This window comes from Hesperophylax consimilis, chromosome 21 (assembly GCF_061612785.1).
Source record: "Hesperophylax consimilis isolate HC1 chromosome 21, BYU_Hcon_1.0, whole genome shotgun sequence".
In the NCBI taxonomy this organism is placed as follows: domain Eukaryota; kingdom Metazoa; phylum Arthropoda; class Insecta; order Trichoptera; family Limnephilidae; genus Hesperophylax; species Hesperophylax consimilis.
This window is the reverse complement of record NC_142856.1, coordinates 17,543,004-17,570,873: the sequence shown is the minus strand read 5'-3', so window position 1 is coordinate 17,570,873 and position 27,870 is coordinate 17,543,004. Positions and strand designations below refer to the sequence as shown.

The 27,870-nt window shown below is 33.5% G+C and overlaps 1 protein-coding gene across 2 annotated transcripts in view; it reads right to left on the bottom strand.

The window, feature by feature from the left end:
- The window catches only part of MCTS1 (malignant T-cell-amplified sequence 1 homolog), a 69,113-nt gene that overhangs the window by 16,042 nt on the left and 25,201 nt on the right, over nt 1-27,870 (bottom strand). The window contains exon 2 of one of the 2 annotated variants that reach the window (XM_089644684.1): nt 1,343-1,495. In XM_089644684.1, the coding sequence (XP_089500810.1) occupies nt 1,343-1,495 (153 nt within the window). Of the gene's footprint in view, nt 1-1,342; nt 1,510-27,870 lie in introns of those variants that run through there. The other variant, XM_089644683.1, reaches the window with a different exon arrangement.

Below are 27,870 nucleotides of genomic sequence, written 5' to 3'. Positions count from 1 at the left end.
TAGAGCGACCTATGGCAGAGGTGTTGGTTATCCAATAAATGGTTCCCGGGGCGGAGATACCCAAACCCGCCTCACAAATTGCAAGCCGTATATGAACGATACTCTGTCCCTTGTCCCGTTGGAAGCTTTGGGATGACAAAAAGTCCCGTTTTCAGAAAGCAATCAAACTAGATTTAGATTTTTAAGCAAAAATAATTTTTCTCTAGTATCAGTAAGGGACGGTATTTCAGTTGCTTTTTAAGATCGACATGAGAAATATTTACGTTCGTCAGGTCGGTTTCCTGACAACCCAATCTGACTTGTGACATTCCTGGGTAATCTTACTGAAATACCGGCCCTAAGAATATTTATTTATTCATGTTATCCATAAAACGGTTATATATTACGGAGAAGATTACAAGACATCGTCGTAAATTGTAAGGCTACACTCCTGCAGCCAGCATGTTGGAGAAAAAACTGTTAATTCGGCTATTTTCTTCTGTGTATTTCGCGAATGTGCCGTTTGGTTAGCGTGTGCTTTCCTGTAAATTTCTGTTGTCCTAAAATGAGTTTTGTAACCTTGGGATTGCTATGTGGCAGTTAAAGTTTCGATAACCGCATGGAAATTCGATTTAAATTATTATTAGATTATTCGAGTTAAAGATTTGATAAAGAGAGATTACTTTAGATTTTAGATTAAATATCCAATACAGCCATCGAAATTTAAGTCCCTGATTATATGATTGTTTCTTCAATCGTTCGATTTATCGCCGTACTTTAGTACCAAAATAACTCTGCAATAGTATCAGCAACCTTGCTAGAAATAAAAGGCAGACACGGTTTTAATATGAGGTACATAATAGCTGACGTGCAATCGAAACGTATTCCACTAGAAATAACAGTACTATGTTTTTGGAACTAAAATGTTACAATTGAAAATATAAAATACTGACAATAGGAACGGACAGAGTGGCTAGAAGAGGGGGGTTAGCTTTGTCGTACATTCCTGCAGATGTATTTACGATGGAACAATCTAATTTTATGCTTGCTTCCTTCCACCTATAACATTTATCTCATCAATACCTTTGTCAAAGCCTTCACATCCCCGAAAAGACCACCGGGGTATAAGACCATATTTACATGATAATAAGTATATTGATGACAAAGATAGAAGTAACGTTTCCTAGATTCATGCAGGAGGGAAACATTATTTGAAGTAGTACACTAGTAAAATATGGCCATAATTAAAAGACTGAGCATCTTCATCATAAAAGATCATCAGAACTTGATATAAAGAGAAATACAACTGCGGTGTTCCACAGGGTCGCCACTTGGGTCCTATTCACATTTAAAATAAGCTTACCATTTGACGATCTTGCACGCCTCCTTTTTGGGCAGGATGGCCTCGACGTGTCCATCGAGGTGAGGATATGTCTCCAGGAGCTTGGACCTGATACCCTTCTGGACTGAAGACTTGAGCTGCTGCACTCCCGAGACGCTTTCTTTCTCGTCAAATCTGAAACAATTCATTCATAAATCTATAATTTTACTAGAGTAAAAACTTTATATAACGTGTCAGGTGATTCAGACAGTACTGGTTCTTTTATTTATCGCTCCAATGAGTAATACATCTCGGAGAAAAGGCCACAAATTTCTATCACAGTTTTGCGAGGAATGATCAAGAATGATATCTTATTCAATGGAACACTGCATAATTTTCGGAAGGTGTTTGATTAAACAATAATTGAAAAAGATGAGACAAACAACGCGACGTCTGTTTACTTTACAGTTTTGACCTAAAAATTTCAAACAGAAACAATTATGTAAATTTCGTGTAGTCAAGAGCTCGAAGTTATAGTTTTTTTAGTGTAAACAGATTTCTATTTGATAGTTATGATTTATACACTATGAAAAGAAATAACGATTAACAGATTAGCGCCACAGTGGAAATCGGGGTGGCTACAAGCAAAGAAAACCTAAATCCAACAAATATTTGCTTTGGTAATGAAAATATACCATCCATTCATAAACGGAAAACAAATTTCAAGTTCGCTCACATAACAATTAGGCACACGAAACTTTATGAATAGAATATTCTTTTACGCTGGCATCAATAATAAATAATTCATGAATAATTCGATGGTTTGGTGTGAGAAAACGAACACTCCGAGTAATCAATCAACCCTTTTTTACCTTGTGATTTTCTTGTCTCCAGCGAAAATAAAAATGTCAAGACATCCATTCATTACGCATCTATTATGTAGAGGGCGATCTAGGCCAACTACCAATTCACAGTTTTTTATGTGGAGATCTGAGATTGGTAAGGAAAAAACTGAGTAACTACCGACGATAAAGACATTTTTTCGAAAGGAAGGTGGAACGCCGTTCGACTAAATATTGGCAAACAATCCTTGTTTCTTACATTCATAGATCGTCATATAGATATTCTTCTGTTATTCCGTCTCTTGAAATGACATTACTCAAGTAATTAATTCAATTGAGCACGCCATCTATCCATTCTGGGAGAGCTAGATATCTAAAAGATGCTTACAACGTATTGTATAATTATTGTTTTGTTGGACTAGGAGAGGAGCGAAGCAACAATAAACGGAGACTTTATTCCATTTTAATTGATAATTTAACCTTTATAATACTTTTATAATTTCGCGGACACCAAACTAGGCAGACTGTCCTAGGATTTAAACATTTTTTTTAACAAATGGTAAAATACATAGGTAAACAAAAATTGTAGTCAACTCATATCATAAGTTAAAGTAATCATCACATAAATAAATAGTTAAACAAATAAATACAATTTTGGTACATATCAAAAACCCTAAAAAAATAAAATAAAATAATATGAAAGAAAGAAAGAGCCGTGTACCATTATTTTCTTAAGTCACTGTCATGTACTCTTTTAAAAAGGTTCGTTCCCTTTCAAATATCTAACTCTGAACACTAACAGCAAATTGGGTCAAACTACTGGATGACCTGACGTCGGTGTTCAGAGCATTTAATATTTTGGAGGCGACGAACCAGAAATGAAGTTGAGCGAATGTGGTTCTTGTCTTGGGGATAATACATCCAATGTTCGTTGATGTGGTACTCGGTACCTACCTACGGGCCGCGAGGTGCGGGGAGCACTTCGGCGGTAGTCTGTATTGTCATTCGGTATTCTGTAGTCTCACAGTTAACAAGCAATAAACGATCTCTGTAAATATTCAACCAGCCTTACGTATTATAATCAATCCTGAACCCTAGTCCCTTTTAAGGTGAATCTACAGGATACTACAGTGGCGACGAGGAAACTTGGTCACTAATTATAATCAAACAGTGGCGAAGTTTAAAAGAATTTACGCGGCAAACGTGTTGTTAAAATTCAAGAAATTCGGAGAGTATTCACGTATTGGCGGTGCTCTTTTTAATGTTACGGACGGGGATTCTCGCAACATTAATAGAACAGGATCGTAGAATCTTTGTAAGATAAGATTGAAAAGAATTCAGCGGGGAGCTGAATTGCGAAACCGGAATCAAAAAAAAAAAAATAGTTCCAGATAATCACGCGGGAGCGGAGTTATCGTGAAGAGGATAAATATTCAGCGGGGAGCTGTATATATATATATTTCAAAGCATAAGAAGCCGGGGGCTGAACAACAGCAACACAGCTGGGAGCTGTATTGGAGCAAGGAGCAGCTGAGAGCGGATCCTTGGGAACTATCGGTCGAGAGCTATTCTTGGAGTACAGCCGAGGTTAAGAAGGAAGATCTGCAACAGGAGGGAGTAGATGACCAGAACCAGAGGTTAAGAAGGAAGATCTGCAACAGGAGGGAGTAGATGACCAGAACCAGAGCTTCAACATCATTAGCCTTAAGTTAAGTCCATAGTTTAAGTTTTGTATTGATAATTTTTTTTTAATATTGTCGTAATTTTGTTGTAAAATCATGGCTCAAATCAAACCATTAGAGACATTCAGTCACAAGTCAGATTGTTTCGGGGTTTTCAAAGCAAGATTGGAGAATTACTTCATATTATATGATGAGAAAATTTCTGCCGAAAAGAAACGAGCTATATTCTTGAACGCTTTGGAGGAGAAAACTTTTAAATTATTGATTGAGTTGGTTACTCCTAAAAAAATAAATGATGTCACAGTAGAAATTTTGTGTGAATTTTTGGGTAATTATTGTGAAAATGTTACTTCGTTGTTTGAAGAAAGATCAAAATTTTATAATGTAGTTAATGAATCAGGAGAAAGTATAAAAGAATTTGCGGCACGGTTAAAAAGTTTATCCATAAATTGTAAATTCGGTACTAGATTTGAAGATAATTTAAAAGATTTATTCATTTGTAAAGTAAGAAACCCTAGAATTAGAGAACGGTTATTCAGTGAGGGCGAAAAAAATTCGTTTGAGAAATTAATTTCAATCGCAGCGTGTTTAGAGGCTTCAGAAGCAAATTTTAAAGATGAAAAAGTGTGTTATCAAGTAGCTAGTTCACGTTCACAATCAAAAAGTCCGAAAAATAATCCATCAGTATCGAAACATCGAAGTGTTTATTTAAATTCGAGGCATAGTAGAAGTTCATCACGCGATAGTAATAATTTTAAACCGAAATTGAAGCATCTAGATTCGGAACAGAAAAAGTGTTTTAATTGTAATAAATTCGGGCACTTTAAATCAGAGTGCAAGGTTGTGAATAATAAATTTTCGAAGTGTTTTAAATGCGGTCAAAAAGGTCACATTGCTAAATTTTGTAGAAATATTTCTTGCATTAAAAAAAAGATTTTTGTATCAAGTATTAATAAGAGGATTGAACCGTATGTAATTAAATTGAAAATAAATGATATTTCATTCGAGGCAATGATAGATTCAGGAGCGGGAATTAGTGCCATACCCGAACGTATCTATAAATTATATTTTAAACATGTTAATTTAATGCAATTTAATTTACACTTAGCGAGTTACGATAACAAGCCGCTAAAAGCGAGCGGTAAAATAAATTTATTTGTCACATGTAATAATAATCAACAAAATTTTGAATTTGTGGTTATTGAAAATGGGTCGGATTTAATTTTAGGTAGGGATTTTATGGAATTATTTGGGATTAGCATTAGTTTTTTGAATAATTGCACGGTAGTAAATAATTTTGGTGCTAATGAAGAAAGCAATTTAGATGTCGATAAGTTGAAAACACAATTTGGAGACGTATTAACGAATAAATTAGGGAAATTTAATAAATATAGCGTTGAGCTGGAATTAATAGAGGGATTTCAGTCAAAAATGTGCAATGCAAGGCAAATACCTTTAGCTATTAAAGATAAAGTCGAACATGAAATTAATAGACTTGTTTCAGAGGGAATATTACAATCAGTAGAAACGAGTAGATATGCATCTCCCATTGTTCCAATAATTAAGAAAGATGGATCAGTTAGGATCTGTGGAGATTATAAATTAACAGTTAATCCAGGTTTGGTTGTAAATAAATTTCCAGTACCCGTAATTACGGATTTATTGACACAAATCAGTGGAGCGGTAATGTTTTCTAAATTAGATTTAAAAATGGCATATTCACAATTACAGTTAAGTGAAGGTAGTAGAGATATAACTACCATAGCTACGCATATAGGTTTATATAGATATACTCGACTGGTGTATGGTTTGAATGCAGCACCAGGTATATTTATGCGGGTTATGTTTAATTCATTGCAAGGTTTAAACGGAACAATTATATTTTATGATGATATTTTGATTACGGGCAAATCAGTTGCGGAACATAATAAAAATTTATTAGCAGTTTTGAATAGATTGAAACTTTGTGGTCTCACGGTAAATGAAGAAAAGTGTGAATTTTTCAAAACAAGTATTGAATACTTAGGGTACTTTATTTCGAAGGAAGGTTTTAGACCATTAGAAAGTAAAGTTAAAGCAATAATGGAGTCTAGTAGCCCATGTAATATTAACCAGTTAAGAAGTTTCTTAGGTTTAGTTAACTATTATAGAAATTTTATTCCGAATATATCTAGTTTGTTAGGACCTCTATATAAATTATTAAAAAAAGATTCGGAGTGGATTTGGTCAAAGGACTGTGAAAATGCAGTTTTAGAACTTAAAAGAGAAATTTCTTCTGATTGCGTGTTAGTACATTTTGATCCACGTTTACCAGTAAAATTAGTAACGGATGCATCCTTAGAGGGATTGGGTGCGACAATTTTACATACTTATTCAAATGGTAGTAGTAGACCTATAGCGTTTGCATCAAGGAAATTGACAGACACAGAGAGTAAATATAGTATTTTAGATTTAGAAGCAACAGCGATAGTGTTTGCATTAAAAAAAATCTTTGTATATTTATACGGTAGGAAATTCAAATTAGAATGCGACAATCAAGCGTTAGTACGAATTTTGTCAGAAAAGAAGGGCATTCCTGTATTGAGTGCTAATAGATTGCAACGTTACAGTTTAATTTTGGCGGGGTTTAACTATGAAATTGAATATGTAGCATCAGAAAAAAATTGTTCAGATTTTTTATCAAGATTACCAATAGAAGAGACAAATAAATCGGAGGATTTATATATTGAGAAGCTGAGTTCCATTAATTTTCAGGATATTGAAAAAGAGTTGTTATTTTATGTTAGTGATAACTCTCAGGTTCCATTAAATGTTGATAATTTAAAAGAAACCACTATTAAAGATGACGTATTATCATTGGTAAAACAATATTTAAGGCAGGGTTGGCCAAGGAAAATTCCAAAAGATAGTGAGTTATGGGCTTTTTGGAAAATTAGAGATGAGTTGTCTTTAGTAGAAGATTGTATTTTTTGGGGACATAAAGCCATCATTCCAAATTCTATGAGAGGGGAATTGTTAAATATGTTACATCGTTCACATTTAGGTATAGCTAAAACTAAAGGGTTAGCAAGAGGATATTTTTGGTGGCCAAAAATGGGCAAAGATATAGAAAATTTAGTTAGATCCTGTAAAGAGTGTTTGGAAAATCAGGCGAATCCACCAAAAACGCCTTTACAACATTGGCCAATTGAGGAAAAGCCGTGGACAAGGATACATATTGATTTTTTTGGTCCGATGGCTAATACAAATTTTTTAATTATAGTAGATGCAAGTACCAAGTGGATAGAATGCATTAATTTAAAACAAGCTAATACGGATAATACTTTAAGGGAATTAAAGAGGATGTTTGCTCAATTTGGTACTGTAGAAACTATTGTATCGGATAACGGGTCTGTTTTCTGTTCAGAAGAATTTAAGCGTTTTTGTAAAGATAGAAAAATCCAGCACATCACTTCTCCTGTGAATCATCCGCAGAGTAATGGGTTAGCTGAAAACGGAGTTAAAACGTGTAAAAATTTTTTAAAAAAGATTTTACATAATTGGGGGTTACCGAGAGACGTCGATGATAGGTTAACAAAATTCCTAATTGATTATAGGAATACCCCAAATATCACGACTGGTGTAGAACCAGCGGTGGCTATGTTAGGACGACGATTAAGGTCCGTGTTTGATTTCATTTCTCCAGTGATTGCGGAAAGGAGGGGGGAGAGGTGTATGTCGGATAAAGTAAAGAGTAAAATATTAGTTAGTAGAGAAAATCAGAAAAAGAGTTATAAATCTAAGAAAAGAAATATGAATATATTTGTGGTGGGGAAAAAGGTGATGACTAAGGATTTTAGAGGAAAAAAAGGTTGGGTGGTAGGTATCATTAAAAAAAGAATTGGATTTAATACCTACTTAATTTTCATAAAAGACACAGGGCAAATCTGGAAAAGACATGAGGATCAACTGACACCAATGAGTGTAAGGTGGAATCCCAAAGAGCGGGAAAAAGTGTATAGTGACGATCTAGGCTCTGATATGAGAGTATCAGACCTAGACCTTTCCCATTATTTTCGGAAAGGGGCTAATGGGTCTTCTCCTCTGTTTCAGGAACCACCGTGGCAGTCTCCTTGGACTGGAAGGCTGCGGCATAGAAAAAACTAATGTGTACAACCTATAGATAATCTATTACTATTATTATTACTCTACCATATATGATAACTATAGAAATATGTTGTAAACAGGCTCAGGTAAGATGTAAACCTGGTAGGAGTTCTCCTCTTAAGTGGGGGAGAATGTGGTACTCGGTACCTACCTACGGGCCGCGAGGTGCGGGGAGCACTTCGGCGGTAGTCTGTATTGTCATTCGGTATTCTGTAGTCTCACAGTTAACAAGCAATAAACGATCTCTGTAAATATTCAACCAGCCTTACGTATTATAATCAATCCTGAACCCTAGTCCCTTTTAAGGTGAATCTACAGGATACTACAGTTGAGTAGGACGTGTGCATTTGGTTTTGTGGAGCTATAAGGATGTTGTTCGCCCATTCATATCACAGGCTTATCCTTGTAAACAGTTGTCGAATATCTAACACCCGAAAACTTGGAAAGAGTGGATCTAAGGGGTGAGTAGGGAGGCATTTAAATGTAATTCTTAATATGAGTTTTTGAGCTGTGATAACGGGATGTGTAACTGTCGCTGCACAACCCCCATCCCACTACCTACCTACCATGGTATAATATTTAGTCATTGGTCGTTACGGATTGGAAGAGAGCAAAATAGACAGCTCTTAGAGTCTGAATCTTTTTGCAGCTTAGTTTGCGGAATCGTTTGTTGTGTTTTATTCGCTTCTAAGAATTTTCTATCTGCACATGTGGCCTATAATATTAGCAGAACTGTCACTAGTCACACGAAAGTCACCTTCAATTTCCTACATTATATTATTATTACGAAAGTTACATTGTGTAAGTGAACTCCGCAACAGTTATGTTTACCGAGGATATCGTCTTGTAATGTGATCTTTGCTCCGGGGTTATCTTCTACTCCTACAGATTTCACTCAGTTATTTTCCTATAGGTCATCTCGGGTTAAACAATGTCTATGCACCCATTGCATACTGACTTTGAACTCTCCCAAATATATCTCATGACTATAGGTCAATTCCGGGTTACATTTATTGGTCGATTTTATTTGACTTCCTATTTATCTATTTATTTTAAATTAAGCCTCAATGTTAAAAAAACCCATTACCTTACTTTCGGAAAAAAAGATAACAAGGGTATGAATATCATTCTTGGAAATGAAAAGCTACAACATGTTCAAGTAACGAAATATTTGGGGTTACTCATAGACTCTAACCTCTCGTGGAACTCCCATGTTGAGAATGTAAAATCCAAAATTTCCCCGATAACCGGTGTACTTTATCGACTCCAAGGTGTGCTCCCCACATCTTTACTGCGTGCAACATATTATGCTATGATCCACTCCCACCTGAGTTATCTAGTTAGTATCTGGGGAACCATTACCAAAAAAAAAAGTTCCGAAATACAAGTAATTCAAAATAGAGCCATACGTAATATATATAATCTGCCATGGGATACACATGTCAAAGTTATATACTCACAGACACAAATACTTCCTTTTACAGTCCTGCCAAAGTATAACATCACAACTGCCATTCTACAAATAATTCAACACTTCTCACACACCAACACTAAACCAGTCTTTAATTCTGACATACACCAGCACAAAACACGATCACAAAATCAAATACATTTATCATCATCTACTTACACGACCAAATTTGGAATTAACTCCTTACAATACATTGCACACAAACAATATAACGCATTACCTAGTAATTTAAAACTTCCGGCAACTAACAAAAAAACATTGACAAAAGCTCTTAAAAGATATTTCCTTAGCAGTTTCATTAATGACTAATACAATCTTTCTCTGGTACTCCATAATAACACCTGCGTTTATTTATTTTAATGTATTTTATTTATTTGCCTTGTCCTTTCTAATGTTGTCTTTCCCGAAATGAGTTTTATAAACTCATTGGGAATAATACATTATTAATTTGTTATCATTTTGTAATGTATTATCTTGTAATAAAATAAAAATAAAATCTGGTATTGTGTCTATTATTGATGATATACATGAGTAGGTACAGCACAAGAATTTCATCCGCTCCCGCCTGTCCAGAGTATTGCGGAATATTTTGAGGCTGAAGGGAAGAAGCTGGGAAGCGGGAGGTTCAGAAGTACCTGGCTATTCAGATCTGGTCACCAAACACGACTAAAACCTATTTTAAGCCAAATTTCGATTCCGAATTGTGATATTTCGAGTAAACTATGTCATTTAATTCATGCAAATACATTTCAAATTTATGTTCAAACACAAGCTTTCGAACCAGCAAAACAAACCCTTAGGTTTGACACCTTTCTTTCAGGATCTTTCGCACCGGTCGCGGTAGTACGAAAGATCCTTTCTGGATCTTTCGCACTACCGAAGAGGACTTTTAAAATCCGTCAGATTTATTTGCCCTTGAATTCTTTAAAATAAACTATTTTCTGAGCATTTGAATATCTGAAAATTTTACATGCGGTGATAATGCCGGCTTTTGTACACGGTATCCGGAAACTCGTAGTAAAAGCGGGAAACTGGTGATTATACATCCCATTTGGATTCGATTATGTGATATAACTTTTTTATTTGAACTTTCGTTTTAGATTATATCGAGTCGTATTTTTAGGTCAAATTTAAAAAAAAATCGGTGAAAGGGGATAATATCAGCTGTTTTGTATGTATTTTAAGCCCGCAAGACCCTGCGCAGAAAATTAAGTTCGCTATAGTAAGGTAACGAACGGTCTGCAGCGGAGTTCAGTGTGTGGAACTTTTCTGCGCAGGGTTTTACAGCATTTGGTTTATGTCGATTGCTTACTGACCCGTGGGACGAGGGGTGCGAAGCGCAAACCCAGCTCGAAATTTTTTTAACCCTTTAGTTGCCGAAAAAAATAGAAAAACGTTTTAAAAAAATCTAAATCTAAATGTTCAGATTGAATTTTTTTTAAACGGGTTCTCTATCTATGTGATTAAGATACACCGATTTCCCGCATATAATACAAGTTTCCGGACACGGTATATTATAAATAAATATTAGCCGAAACGTTTCCCAGAATTATAAATCGAATTACTATTAATTGCATTCAAAAGACAAATATTAAGGATTGTAAGAATTATTACCAATCAATGATTGAATCAATAACAGATTATCTATTACGACACCATACATGAAGTTACGACATAATACCAACTGATGTAACTCCAGTAAGTACGATAACTGTGGTATATATCTGGATATAGATAGAGATGCGGAAGTTATATTGGCAATAAGCAATAAACACATTATCGAATGACAAAATATAAAATTATTTAATTGGTGGAGTTTAGGCGGCAGGTCTTTCGGCATCCAAGTGTTGTTTTAATTGGTTTTAGCCGTGATTGGTGATCAGATGTGAATAGTCACCTACTTACTAAACTTCCTCTTCTCCATCTCTTTCCACGGTTATCTTCATTCAGCCTCATAATATAATACCCCAAATTACAATATATAGATAAATATTAGAATCTTGTGTGATAATAAGTCAAAAAATTCTACATACAAAAAGCGGAAAACCCGGGTGAAGTAGATTAGCAGTAGACACTATACATGGTGTCCAGAAATTAGTGGTACAAGCGGGAAACTGGCGCATCTACATCGTATAAAGAACCCAAGAAAACTTCTTTTTTAGATTTTTCTTGTACCTCTAGTTCTATCTATTTATATTATAAATGAGAGTGCCTGTTGTGGCTGGTTTTGTTTTAATGCAAATGTACAGTTTTATTCCGAGATTGATGAAATTTTGCACACTTGACCTTCAAAACAAGAGGAATTTGGCTGTTTACAAGATATTTCAAAAATCACTCGTATCTCATTTCCTATTCCTTAAGGTGAAGCTTAATGCTAAATCACTATTTTGATTAATCTTTATAACGAATTGATGTACATTATGAATACCAAAAATATGCTTTAGATAAATTAAAGGTTTTCCTATCGTTTCGCTTGAGTAGAATAAAAATAAAAATATAAATTACTCAATAAAAAATATAAATGTAAAATTCTAAAAAATATTTTTTTTCAATAGAAATGTATGAATGCGTAAAGGAAACAACTTTTAAAAAATACAGTAAATTATTTACAAAATAAATAAAAACCAGTTTTGTGCTTGAAATTGAACGTTTCTAGACTCCGTTTGTCAAGCAATTTTAATGCCTATTACCTACAATATAAGGTATACCAAGAATATACACATTTTTGGCTTGTAGCTTCCTCTTATAGCAGAATTTTCAAACTAACTTATTGACAATTACCTACTGTCTACATGTTTTTAATAACTCTGTATCCCGGGCAACGCCGGGGACTTAAAAAAAACAACATTTTTAAATTTCTAAAATTCATAATGGTGCAGATTGTCGATTTGATTTTCATCTATTATCATATTTATATAAATGAATTATTACATAATATTATGTACCTAATCGAATCCATAAAAACTAAATATTACACAAGATTTTTTTGTCGCCCCAACAAGTCTACTGAACTTCAGACAATTTAAAGCCTTCAAAGCCAAGCTTCTCGATATGCAGTTCACTGCACCGTGTTTATCATTGTTATTTATACCTTAGCCACGTGATAATTTGATGTGTACAGTGTTACTCTTGTGTCGGCGGTTATCACCTCCAGGACAGGTGCGATTGCAGTTACACAGATGTGCCTACCGTTATGGAACACAGTAGTGCCTGCTGATATTGTGCAATTGTTCGGGCCTCCGTTTGACTACTACTAAACCGGTTTGGAACTACAAATTTAATTGAGTTACAGCCATACCTCTTCCGGTATCTTCTTACCTAAAAAGACATTCAAGATAGTAGGTATAAATTTAATAGCGATGTAAATAACTCGAATAACGCGACCATTCTGCATTTCGTCTGTCTGTAAATTTGTTTGTACGTTCCATTTCCGTTTCAAGATGGTGGCCGCTTTAAGCATTCAATATAAATTATTTTTCCAATGTGTAATCGTCGGGGTTATTTGGACTTTCTTATTCGCATTTTTCACTTTTTACTTGCCTGAAGAAAGTTTGACAAAAGAATTGTCATTGAGATAGTGACGTTTCTTGGGATAAATTGTAGTCCTAATTTGAAATATATATTTTTTAAAAACGTTACATAAAATATATAGGTACTAAAAAAATATATTTAAGTACTACGATTTCAGAAGATATTTTGGTTTTCATTTATAGAAAATTAGAACACACTTTTTGGACCCTGGGTCTACCTGTTTTTTTAAAGACTACTTCCCGGCTTCATACACAATTTATTTTTTACGGAATTTTTATGTTGTTTTATTTTACGAGACGGTCTTTGGAATTTGGGCGGCCGTTGTGAGTTGTGAGGCCGCAGGAAGTTGGGTGGGTGGAGTGGAAGTATGAGAAGAATCCGACAATATATTATTCCTTCAACTATCATCATAATAAGCTAAAAGTGTTCATTATGCAATGATGGAGGACTTAGCTGGCAGGGGATAGAACAGGGGGTGAGAATAGGAATCCAATGGCTCGACAAACTAATCGATCATCCATTTAGTTACATTTGCGTTTATTGTACGACCTGCGTGAAAAATAGTGCCATAAAGTTATACCGCATCGAATACACAAAACCGCAAAAAAACATTATTATTCAAAACAGAGTACAATGTTTATGCAAATGGACGGTCGGTAAGTTAAAATGTATTACCAGTAAGACTGAATGCCAATAATTTCGCTTAGAGGTACACTTTTTATTCAGACACATTATTAAATAAAAATATTGAACTGTCAAATTGACGTTCTCGTAGTTCGATTTCTGGTCAAAAGGATTTATACAAATCTAATATAATAAATTTGGATAATATTTATATATAGGCACATTTCATAATAACGCATTAACTCAGCAGTAGAGTGAGGTATGGGATATTGAATTATAGTCAATATTATATAGTTTTTTAACAGTAACAATACGGTATACTTTCACCGGAGGCTGCAAAAGATTAAATTTTTGTTTAAAAAAACCGTAACGTAGGTACTGAGAAAAAATGGTTACTCGTCAGCTAGTTTACGATAAAGCAATTAAATGAAACTGAACAATTACAGCGTGTACAATAAAATAGGAACTTTGTATTGTGTTAACAATATATTATTAAGTCGCTCTTGCTCAATCTAAAACAGATGACGAAATAGAAATTAGTAAAAGTCTTCCGCTAAGGATAAATTTGTCAGTTCGTTTTTATTTATTACTAGATGTAGTCTTCGGCGTTGTCCGGCCTTTATGCAAAGTTTTTCGAAATCAGACGTAGAAAGTAGTTTTTTTGTTATTTTAAACGTCAAACGTATAAAATTTCAATGGTAGTTTGGAGGTTTTTTAGATATATCATGTAGACAGTCACCTTTCTCCTTTTTGAAGGTCGAGTGTGCAAAATTTCAACAATCTTGAAATAAAACTGTAGATTTGTATAAAAAAAAACTAAACCACGACACTCTTCTATACAAATGACTATTATATTTATAAACAGGGTTTTCCAATAAGAGGTGTTATTTTGAATAGCCCGCTATTTCGGTAGATGTTACTTTCGAAGCTGTCATTTTTTGACATTTGACAAGTAGAAACTACGCCATTAATAAAAATGGAACGATACACGCTTCAACAACGCATTGACATTATTAAAATTCACTTGAGTGAATCAAATGCAAATCATCTTGAGTGATGAGGCCCATTTCCACCTCGGTGGCTTCGTCAACAAGCAAAATTGTCGCATCTGGGGCTCGGTAAACCCAAGAGTTATTGTTGAAAAGCCTCTCTATCCTCAACGTGTGACTGTTTGGTGCGGTTTATGGTCCGGCGGAGTCATTGGACCTTACTTTTTCGAAAATTAGGCTGGAGCAACAGTTGCGCTATCGAGACATGATTAATGATTTTTTATGGCCGGAATTGGATGGTATTGATCTGGACAACGTTTACTTTCAACAAGACGGCGCTACGTGCCACACAAGCAACGAAACCATTGATCTTTTACGATTGAATTTCAAAATAACACCTCTTATTGGAAAACCCTGTAGATAAACTCTTTCTAGCGTTGACTTGATTGATAAAAGCCTACAATATCTACATTATATTAATATCACATATAATGTGGAATACCAGCGTAACCTAAAAATATATCAATTTAAAAGGAATTAGGTTATATTTATGTTGGTTACCCATTACGTCCATGTTTATAATGGCATAGTATCATAGAGCTGTGTGTAATTAAAAGAACATTAAAATTACGTCGGTTAAAAATAGCGAACATTATTATTATGACTAATATTATAGTAGACAGTAATATATACAGTCTTATGGGTGACACGGCAACCGCCTGGGTGGCCTTTGTAGGCGACCCATTACACTTACTAATAAAAAACCACTTCACAACCGTTAAACAGTGTTTTTGTTACACATTGTACAAAGACTGTACACTTTTTATTTAGAATTATTACTAATAAAAATTTTTCGCAATATTCATTAATAATGTCATATTTTAATATGGTTCCCGAAAATATTATTTTTACGATTTGATTACAAAACATCGCTTTTTCTGTATTTTCTATAAATATTCGGAAGAAATTCTCTAAATGATAGCGAAAATCCTATCAAAATCCGTTGCGTATGTAGTTTAAAATAATAAGGTTAATTAGGATTTATTATTTTTGATTTGATTTTTACCGCGTTAATTTATTGAAACTTCCATGAAAGTGATGGCGCTCGACAGTGGATATCGTCGAGGGCGAATAAAACAATCCTCGAACATTACAGACTTACTAATAAACTTACTTTAATTTTCACACAAATGATAAACAATCGTTTACAATATTTAAATGGTTATTTAACATTTGTGTAAAATTTAAAACACGTTTATTAGTAAAGGGGTAAGTGTTGACATGTTTTTTCTCGGTCCATTAAAATACCGATAAACCAGAAACAGTTATTCGAACGAATTGACCCACAAACTACTCCGACTCTAAATTAATATTATCACCAAATTTGATTATGTTCTATCTGTTTCTCAATATGTAGCGTAATAAAATAATTACAATTATGTAAGTACTATTTATCTGCTTCATTATCATTCAATCAACACTAGAAGGTATGAATAGTGATGTCACATTATTTTGTCCGATACCGCGCGCGTCAGATATCGATAAAACCGCGGTAACATGTTGACAGAACCGATATCACGGCAATAAACAAATTTGTTGATTTTGTGACGCAATGAGCTGAGATATAAATCGCTATGGACTGTAATGCATCACGATTCCAGACTGTTGGAAGCGCAGACAGTTTGCGGACTCTTTTTCATGCGTGAACTGTTCACGTTCACATGCCCATATTTTATTCTTACGCCCTTCGACAGATAGTAGTTATCACAATTTTAAAACTCGGGTTTAGCATTAAAATCAAAAACTCATTTGGCGCCATCATATACAATTGTAAACTGATAAAAACAGCTGAGATATAAATCGCTATGGACTGTAATCCATCACGATTCGAAGGCTGTTGGAAGCGCTGACAATTTGCGGACTCTTTTTCATGCGTGAACTGTTCGCGTCCACACGCCCATATTTTATTCTTACTCCGTCGACAGGCAAGGTTATCAAAATTTCAAAACTCAGGCTTAGCATTAAGAGGAAGCTACAAGCCAAAAATGTGTATATTCTTGGTATGCCTTATATTGTAGGTAATAGGCATTAGAATCGCTTGACAAACGGAGTCTAGAAACGTTCGATTTCAAGCACAAAACTGGTTTTTATTTATTTTGAAAATAATTTTATAAGAAAGTAAAAAAAAGTTAATCAAGTGAAACTGTCACACATAATCTTAGCAATTATACTGTATTTTTAAAAAGTTGTTTCCTTTACGCTTTCATACATTTCTATTGAAAAAATATATATTTTTAGTAGTTTACATTTATATTTTTTATCGAGTAATTTATTTTTTCATTTGTATTCTACTCAATCGAAACGATAGGAAAACCTTCAATTTATCTAAATCATATTTTTTAGAATTCATAATGTAGGACCAATTCGTTATAAAGATTAATCAAAATAGTGATTTAGCATTAAGCTTCGCCTTAAATCAAAAACTCACTTGGCGCCACCATAAACTTATAAAAAAACAGGTCTGTAAAGCGCTCTAAGCTGCCTTATATTCTATAATCAATATCCATGAATTAAATAAATAATAAGTAATTAATCCAGAAAATGGGCCGTAAAAAGAAATTTCTTAGTGAATTATAGTCATATTAAAGAACTGCGAAAAATAATGTACCATAATCTACCAACATAGAGCATAAACTTCGATAATACATCAATAGTGGTAGGTATATTTTTTGTCTATATCCATCAACAACAAATACCTAGTCTAAACGAGGCGTATCTGGAACACGGAAAATATGTTATCTATTTGAACCTTTGGAACATGTTCTTAAAGACCATTATGTCAAATCACAATAATTAATAATCGCAAAACGTTAATGATTTTGTGTATTTTTTTTTTATTCCAGCTCTGCGATCCTATAGATCAGAGGTTCCCAAACTTTTTTGCCCCGTAGACCACTTGCCAAAAAAAATTTTTTCCGTAGACCCCCTGCCTGCTGAATATTGAATTTTCCTAAAACTATTAACGTCCCATGTGATAATCATTTATTTTTTTCGTAAAAAGATTCACTTCCCTTGCCTGTCCAATAACAACCAACAACCGGGTGGCGGTATAGTTCCTCTGTCTTTACACTGTGCAGACAGGGGCACCCTTGTGAGGTATTACACCAAATGAAAATGAAGCAGACGGGAATTTGTTTCTGTAGCTGGCCCTACAAAACTGCCCCTTAAGTTCTTTGTCAGTGCTTATTCCGATCAGTTCTTCTTGTCACATGATATCCGTTTCTTCAACGTTCCATTTCCATAGTCAAAATGTCCTCAAACTTAGTTTTGAAGTCTGTGTGAAGTACATTTAAATGTTGAACGTCATTATTACCCTAGACGTTTTTCAAAAACAAGTTGAGGAACAAGGAAAATTTGCGGCTTCCAATGTACAATGTTTTGCTTGAATATATTAATTCTGACGAGAAAAGGAATGTATACTCTATTTATATACCTCAATTAACAACTTTACGAAATATAAAAATACAAATATCTAATAAGTAATTTCTCAGTCTATGTATTTGTGTTAGTTCTATTGTGTCATTTACGGAAGTCCTAAATGTTGACTTGAGGTAAATGGGGGTCCGCTCGTATGTACCCCCATTTGAATCTCGTGGACCCCCAAATTTTTTTCTCGCTGACATAAACCCTCAGCAAGCCGATATCGACCCCTGGGGGTCCATATAGACCACTTTGGGAACCTCTGCTATAGATCGATCGCGATACCCGATCCTGTAGCAGAGAGCAAATTTGTAACCCCTCTTTCTGTTCCATACGTCGTTTATGAGACGGGCGTGACGGATTTTGAAGTGTCACGTGATCAAGTCAGTGCCATCGAGCAACGACAGTTTTAAAATAGCGGCGATTGTTGTCAATATTCTGTGTTTCTGCTGATTTGTGTGTTGTTTTACAGCAAGTATATTAAATAAATAGAATGATTAGACTATGTTTAACAATATTGTTTACTTTGCGACAGTATTGACTACGTAATTTGGCGGTCTCATGCCCAGGCATGTGCTCTAGTCGGCCTTGTGTGAAAATTAAGGTAATTTACATGGATTAATAATCAGCCTGATCACAAACGGTTCGACGCACAGCTGTCGAAACAGCTAAACTCTCTCCATAATGCGGAGATAAACCTCCCCATCAGAGGAATTACGTCACTATGCAGCACCTACCGGTTCCACCACCAACCACTGCATTATTACACAACTGCGGAGATATTTGCCAAAATGTTTTGGCGATTCGAATAGGTGATTTAACGAAAACTTGGCAAGCAAAATGCCAGAGAAAATGTTATGAAAAACGTTAACAAGTCAGAAGATGCCTAATTAACATTAAGGTAGTGTTTATGAAAAAAATATCTTTCAACCGATCTCCGAGAAAAGCCCAATTAGATTTATTTCATACATTTGAGCAGTTCGTTATTAATATATTAAAAAAATACTATCGTTAGTAAATACTTGCAATTGTTATATAAATAAATAGCATTATTGAAAATATACACACGGAGAAAACTTACCGATATGAAATATTGCTAATTTATTGAGAATCTCTTCAAATTATTCGTATTCCGGTTAAAAACGGGACTGCGGGCCTTTAACGAATAAATTGACAGGTTTCCTAATAAACTAACAATAAAATACGAATTTGTTATGGAGACGTCGAAACACGTGTTCATAAAAATTGTAATATTTTCGCATTTCGTGACTGTGTACAATCAGGACAAACGCAGGTGCATGCACAGGTGTTCCGATATATTATGAATGTATTAAAAGTTTATTAGGAAACAGCATGCTAACCCATTTTTAACAGAATTTTAATAAATCCGAAATACTTATTTTTCACCGTGTACCATTGTATTGTAAGTAAATATCATTCAGATATTTATGGCTTAATGAAGGGTTTATACATTAGTCACGATATGTGTTTTGTGAATTTCTCCATAATTATCGAAAAGCTTCTGCTATTTGGTTGCATAGTGTACTTCCACGTCACACAGAATAATTGACAACAATTCAAGGTACACGGCAGAACAGATGTGCTAGCACAGGATGTCACGACAAGGAGGAACAGTAGACATATTGAATAACCCTTTAATAAACTCAAGACTTTTCTGTAAAATCTTCCCAAACGTTAGTAAATTTAAAACAAGAAATCTTGAAATCTCCAAATGGATGATTAATCAGTCGTAATTTTTTTTTATAAATAATATGGAAAAAATAACAAAGAGCCATCCTGTTTCTTAAAATATTACAGTTCGTACGCAAATAACAGAGATTCGCGAGAGATTCAAATCATTGTATCAGAAAATGAGAGAAATTTCACAGAAAACAAATGGAGCCTAACTCCGTATTGTATAAAAGTGAACAAATTTAATTCAAAATACAGAACACATTGTACCTTTACCAGTTTCCCTGTGTCACATCTGTACTGAATCAAGCGACACTCGAAGCCGTCGGCTGATTATTGATTAACCATTAAAACATCCCACTTTGGCCTCAACAGAATTTTATCTATTTATATTCTATAAATAATATATCTAATATCGATCTATTTATATAAAAAAGAGCGTCTGTGGCGGGCGGTGTGGATTTGCTTTTTATACAAATCTAAAGTTTTATTCCGAGATTGATGAAATTTTGCACACTTGACCTTCGAAACAAGAGGAAGGTCACTATCTAAATGAGATTTCAAAAAACCACCCATCCACCTTTCCCACTTCACCCCTTAAAATAGAATTTGGACACATCTCGTTATTTGTCGACATTAGATTTCTAAAAACTCTTTGTAAAGCCCGGGTAACGCCGGGAACTTCAGCCAGTCTATTTACATAAAGAAGAATGTCTGTGCAAGGCGGCGTGGATATATCTCTGCCTTTACTTGCAGATTTAGTGTGTTGGGAACTCTTGATAAATAACAGGTTCTTTACAATACTTGCGTTATTTACGTTACAATATATAAGTCTAGATTTATCTACACTGTTCATTACCCGAGGGTTGGTAATTCTCTCTTTTTAGAAGCTTGAAGTGTGACAAGGATACCCCACAGGCAATTGCTACACTCTAGCGACATCTGTCAGACTCTGGAGTAAGCTTTCTGACTAGTGCCATCTATCGCTTGAATACCCAACTTATTACCATACATCACAATTTTTATACGAATCTACAGTTTTATTCCCAGATTGATGAAATTTGGCACCCTTTACCTTGAAGAGGAAGGTCGCTGTCTACATTTACAAAAAACTCAACTTGAAGCCCGCCGGGCAACAGCTATCCAATTTACGAAGAACTGCATAAACGCAAGAACCATTTTAAATTATCTACCTAACGAATATGACGCCAACGTTCCAAATGAGTTAAATTAGGACAACGGAAAATGCCTTCCAGCAGTCCGTTATAAGTTAGAGAAAACTTTTTCGATCACGTGAAGTGAAGTTTTCCCCGCAACCAGCATTGGTAGAAAGCGGGTTAATGTCATTTACAAAGTCAGATAATCCCAAGTTTACGAGAACAAAGTAGAACTAAACCCGACAAGCGAAGCGGTTACCTGCATAATACACGAGTATACCTGCACGTAGATAAAGGGCTTTCGCAATTATTTGGCTGTATTATTAGCTAATGGCTGACAATGGAACGCGATAAATTGAAAGCTTAAAACTAATCTAAGTTCAACCTATTGTTTTATGGTTTAACATCTTTGTCACGTTTAAATGTTTAATGGAAAGCATGTAAATTATGTATTTGGACAATAATCAGTATGAAAGCATAAATTTTAAAAAAAAGTTATGTAAGAAAAAACATATAATTTGTTGCAGTGAAAATATAAATATCTTAAAATGTCAATTAGTCAGACTTTCTCGAATAAAATCTCCAAAGATCTTTTATTACTACATTGACAACAATGACAACAATGAGGTTTAGACACAAATTAACGACTTAGGCATCACTTTTCAATTCAATCTTTCATTTTGTTAACCACATAACGAAAATCTCTAACAAGGGCTATCAAATAATGGGATCTATAATAGTTTAAGGCGATGCACTACGTCGTGTAATATTTTAAATTGAGCCGCCATCAATAACAACCCTTACGTAGATAGCGATAAGGTTTAAATTCCCGCTTAACACCATCCGCCTGTTTTGATTTATGCAAGAAAAAAACATGGCCAAAAAGTGCCTTTTATTTTATTTTGTGGATGTTCAGGCATAAATATTTAATTTTTTTCGATCATTTTATAAATAACTTAATTTCCACATTATAAAATAAAATCATAACCGAAAATGGGTTCGTAAGTAGGAGATTTTGAACTTTAAAGCAGTTTTCATAGGCCTTATACATTTTTTTTTCTGGGCTTATAAAAAGACTTATCTAAAAGGTACTCGATTATTTCAAAGGCCAAGATGTATTCTACTCGCAGTATTTAATTAAAGTATCTGAAACATTTCTAGGCGACCAAATTTTCAAACCAAAAACACATGATTTTGCATTACTACGTATGGCATCGCCTTAACTAGAAATTTCAACTTTATTTAGTGCATCATAATGTTATATTTTGCCTTTGTTAGAAGTTAAGTTGAGAACAATTCTCCAATCTGAAACACTGGAACCCACATTATAATATTCATGTACAAGAGAATGAAAGAATAAAAAATAAATTCTCTAAGTTTGCTAAGTAAAATTTTCTATGTTTTAAAATTGGGATTTCTGCAAATTTGTTGAACTACAACACTCATTATAGTAGTAAAATGTTTACATCGTCAGAGAGAAGGATTTTCACTGACTTGGTATTTCTATATAAATTCTAAATTATGCATTTTATAGCCCAGAATTGCTTGCATTGATATTCTTTCGGATTCCACTACATAATACGAGAAGTCGGGATTTATTCCAGTACGGAAAATCTGGGACTATCTACCATATATATTACACTTTGCCCAGAATACCAAAGTAGGGGAATAATTACTCTCTATGGAATGTGTGGGATTGCACCTACCCTCCCCACATTCTGGAATTAAGAAATATTATTATTATACCGAGTCAGTGGACATTTTCCGTTTATCACTAAACAAATACAAAATGATGTTAGTGAAGCAGTTTATTTATGTATAATTATTAACTATGTATGTTGTGTTATTACTATTCACACGTAAAAACCCCTAAAAGATCGTTAAAACAATCAAAGTAATAGTAACTTTTGTAGTTATAAGAAACGTTTTCAGAATTAATAAAAATACTCTTAAAAATTTGTGTTTTAATGGAGGGTCGATAAGCACATAATCTGTGTATTTTTAAAAACTTTGAAACGACAAGATAATAAATAACACTTGTAATTTAAACAGGAACCAAGAAAACATCTATTATTCTAATTCTTATCTCTAAGCGCTATAAAGTGAACAGCGATAAAAAACTATTCCGAAAGAAATATTGAGGTTTTGTAAAAATATGTAGCAAATTTAATTTAATTTTCAGGGGGCAGTCTTCTTTTCACAAATTATTGAGAATCTGATATTATTATTACGCTAACGTCTGGACGGTTTCAGCCCTCTGATTGGTCAAATTCAAATCTTTCTGCCGCTGGAGTAGTTTCTCTATTGGCCGACAGAGCGCACCTCTGGCGGCATAATAGCGAAATAGTGTTTCATTTGAAACAATGCATAACAAATACGTACAATTTCATTTATTCAAACAACGGTTATTCTTTACGTACTACCGTCATAATACGCATTTAAATATAAAACAAACATTTGATTCATCTTAATGACAATAAAACAACTCTTTGAACTTACTATTTAAAAAAATATTGATATTAAATATTATTTAGGTACGTAAATAATAATTTTGAACCATTTTGACAGAAAACCGATATGAAGTTCGCGCATAATACGCGTTTGTTTGTAGGAAGTGTAGGCACTGCCAACCCAATAAAAAAACATGAAACATAATTGGAAGCTAGAAACGCTTCGTTGATTGTAAAATTAGCCAACAGATCTCTAATCTGACATGTACAAATACATAATAAAATTAAAGAAATTAAAATTATAATAAATAATGACATGTACTTATATGCATAATAAAATGATAGGTTATTATAGGTTAACTGTTGTTAGTATCACTTAAACTGGGCGTAGACCAACGAAGTGCCGCCCGCAGGGCCTAGCAGAAAAAACCCGCGGAGCGGGTTTTTAACTGCTAGTATTCATTAATACAGTAAATGTCTTACTAAAAAACGTGATGAAAATTTTATTCAATTGATAAACAACCGTGTAAGTGAAAAGATTAATACCATTGTAGAAACTATATAAAATTACCTATTAGATTTTTATTCGAAATAGGTATACTTTAATACTTAAAAAGTGCAATATTTTATTCAAACTTGAAAACTGAAAAAAAGCTTACCACAAACATTTTTGATCAAAACGTCGCAAAATTTTAGATAACAGTTTTTTTTTAAAACACAGTTTATTTAGGGAGTTTGCAAGAAAACTTTTACCTCACTTTTCATCTCGTTCATACAAAAAAATTAAACTTGCTTTTAATTTCCTGGAAACAACATTAAAAAAATAACGAAATTTTAAACGCATTTCTTGCACGTTTATTTATTCGATACATAGTTACCAACAAGCGCATTAGGCATTTATGTTATAAAAAAACGTCAATTTAAACAGGTTCTTGTAAAATATAAATACCACATAATTCAGTTATGTGTGACCATAAAATTCAATTCGAATACTGGCATAACCGTTTTAACCTAACTTTATGGCATAAAAAGAAAGTAAATTTTACAAATGCTAGTATTATACAATTATTTGTCTAAAACTGACGAAAAATAATACAAATAAGTTGTAATTAAACGAATATAATTGTAAATTGGTCATGTTATGAACAAAACACGATCAAGAGAAGACATAAAACAAGATGTCAACCGCGGTTTCCGCCCTTAAGAATATTTTAAGTTGCAAAAGCATTGTTGGAAATTTAAGAAAACAGAGTTAATGATATTTTTATTGGTACAAAATCAAATCTTAATTTTCACATTCTTTATACAATGTGTAAAAAAAACCACCGTTTAACGAATGTGAAGTGGCTTTTCTTTAATAAGGCTGTTAGAGTTTACCCGCCTAAAGACGTCGCGCCGTCGGCATCGGAACAAAAAGGTTACATAACAATAATTGTACCAGTGTCGCATGTAGACAAAATATTGGAAAAGTAGCTCAAAGCAAGAAAGACTCAAATTTGTACGCATAATATTGTGATAATTATTTAAAAAATCAAACAAGATGTGCCTGTATCTACCGCTAGAGGTGTTTTTAGTATGCTGGCCTTTTATATTAGCAGCCTTGATAGGTTGTATCCTTACACCCTTACTTGCCAATTTTTAGTAGAGAACTGTGTAGGTATAAGAAAATAAAACCGTTTTGTAATATATCTATCTATCTATCTTTTATATAAATAAAAGTGTGTGTCCAGGCGGGCAGCGCGGCTTTGATTTTCATACAAATCTACAGTTTTATTCCGAGATTGATGAAATTCTGCACACTTGATCTTAAATACAAGAGTAAGGACTTTGACATGAGATTTTGAAAAACCAATCCATCCCCCTTTTCCCACACCTTAATTTTGATGTTAATGGTGAAATTTTGCACACGTGACGTTCAAAATAAGGGGAAAATTACTGTCTTCATTTGATTTACTAATAATACTGTAGTGTGATTGATAGTTCGTGCACCCTTCTGTTAGGCCACCTTTATCTGTCGGCGACCTCCGATAACAAAAATACATCGTAATATAACAAAAAACGAAAAATATTACTTTGATCCGATGAATGCTAACAGACAAAAATGGAAATATTATTACAATTTTGTAAAGATAAAGACCTAGCTCATAACGAATCAACACCATTATCAATACGTAGGTACCTACTAGATACTAGATGAACACTTGTTTTCTTTTTATGTCTATTTAAATACAAAGTGTGGTAGTATATTCAGTCTCTGCACTAGGGATTCCTGTTCCGATGCGGACTGTATGTAGTTTTGTTGATTTCCTCATCTTTATGTTTGTCGATTTCATTATCTTCATATTTAATGATTTCATCATCTTAATATTTGTTTACTATATTTATTGATTACCTCGTCTTTATGTTTGTTGATTTCAACATTTTCATGTTTAATGATTTCATTATTATGTTTATTGATTTCCTCATCTTTATGTTTGTTGATTTTCTTCATCTTTGTTGACTGTAGGGTATTGGTGTTACCCCATATTTTTTTTGATTTCCTCATATTCATGATTACTTAGCCACATGTTAATTAATAATTTCATTTAATAATGTAACTTAGTTTGCCAAGGTGAAAACTGAGAAGAAATATTTCTACAAAGTCAATAAATTATAAAAAAATAATTTTAAACATAGAATTAAAATAATATTACTGTAAATGTGTTAGGTAGTGAACTTGGATATACCATTTTTATAATTCTCTGAACACAGTTACAATTTTTACAATGTCACGTTATTACACAAGCAAATTATATGGCAATTTAAAAAATTTATACGTGTTTCACGGTAGGTATTGTAAAAATAGAAATATACCTAATTAATATTTAATAATTTCCTGTACCAACTATATTCAAATCAATTAATGATCACTTATTATGAAGAAATAATGTAAGGTATGTACAATTTTTTTATGTGAGTAACGCACAAGAGTCCCAACTGCTCTCAACCGTTTGGAGCCAGTGAAACTATAGCATCCCCAATTGGGGTATGTTTTGGGGCCGAAGCTAGTGAGTAGGGGAAGGAGATGGGGAAGTGGAAGATGGGGAAAGTACATGACTATTCAGATCTGGTCACCAAACACGGCCAAAACCACTCATATATATTTACATATGTTATTTTTAATTAATTAATATTGAAAAAATAATCACAAAATAATCTAATAAAATTACTTGCGCATGCCGGCATTTAAACACCCGACCACCGGATTCGTATCCAAGGATTGTAATGTATTTTTAATAAATCAATATAAATATATATATTTTTAATTAATTTTATAAAATATATTACGATAAAACTATACTAACAGACGGAACGATTAGTTATAATAGACCCGATATGGTTATACATGTCAAAATTTAAAAAAATAAGAAAATACACAGATTTAGGAAATGAGATTAAAAGAATTTGGCATTCTCAGACTATAAAAATATTACCATTTGTTATTTCGGCTACTGGCATTATACCTAGCTCTCTCATTCAAAATTTAGGCGTATTAGATCTGTCAAAGAATTTGTATATAAAAATGCAAAAATCAGTCATTTTAAATACATGTAGGATTACGAAAGATTTTTTAAATATTTATATTGGGGATCAGTAGGATTTATAAGTTTAGTTAGGAGTTCTACCGAGCCGAACTCTCTGATATGAAAATATCTGGAGTCGGTGAATTATTTTCCCATTTGATCTCTGGTGAGTTGACTTGTTGTTTTGTATTTATTATGCTTATATAATGCACTTGCATCCCATTATAGTGATGCAAGGGTTTAGTTTTTCCTGTGGGGAAGTTTTAACCCGAACATAAAGTCGGAAAAATAATTTAATTAAAAAATAATAATAATTAAAAAATAATATAAAAAATATTAAAAAATAAAATTATTCCTGTAGGGAAGATTAAACCCGGACATAAAGTCGGAAAAAAATAATTTAATTAAAAAAAATAATAATTAAAAAATAATAATTAAAAAATAATATAAAAAATAATAGTAGAGCTGCCGTAACTTTCCTAGGATTAATTAAAAGCAGAAATAACAACTACGCCATTTCTTAAAAACTATATATTTTCCTTTGTTTCAACTCTTAACAAAGAAGTATAGGTAGGTACTTTTGCGACCGATATGAAGGTCGCCGCATTAAAAATGGATGTCACATGACCGTGAATGCATTTATTGATTTCAAATGATTGTCGTTTCAATTACTTATTCATTTGGGTAAAATGAATATACAATCGCTCTATCGAGCAACAGATTGACTTCAGAAATAGTGCCACGTATTTGTACCACGTATTTTCTATGTCCTTAGCCTGGATAAACCTACCTAACATAACACCCCACAATTCTATCATTCCCTGGGAAAGAAATGGGGGATATAAAAGATTGCGACTCCTCCTGGCGATACAGATCTAGTTACTAAATAAAATACTAACCAATAAAATATTTTCAAATATGTTTTTTTAAACTTATTTTAAGA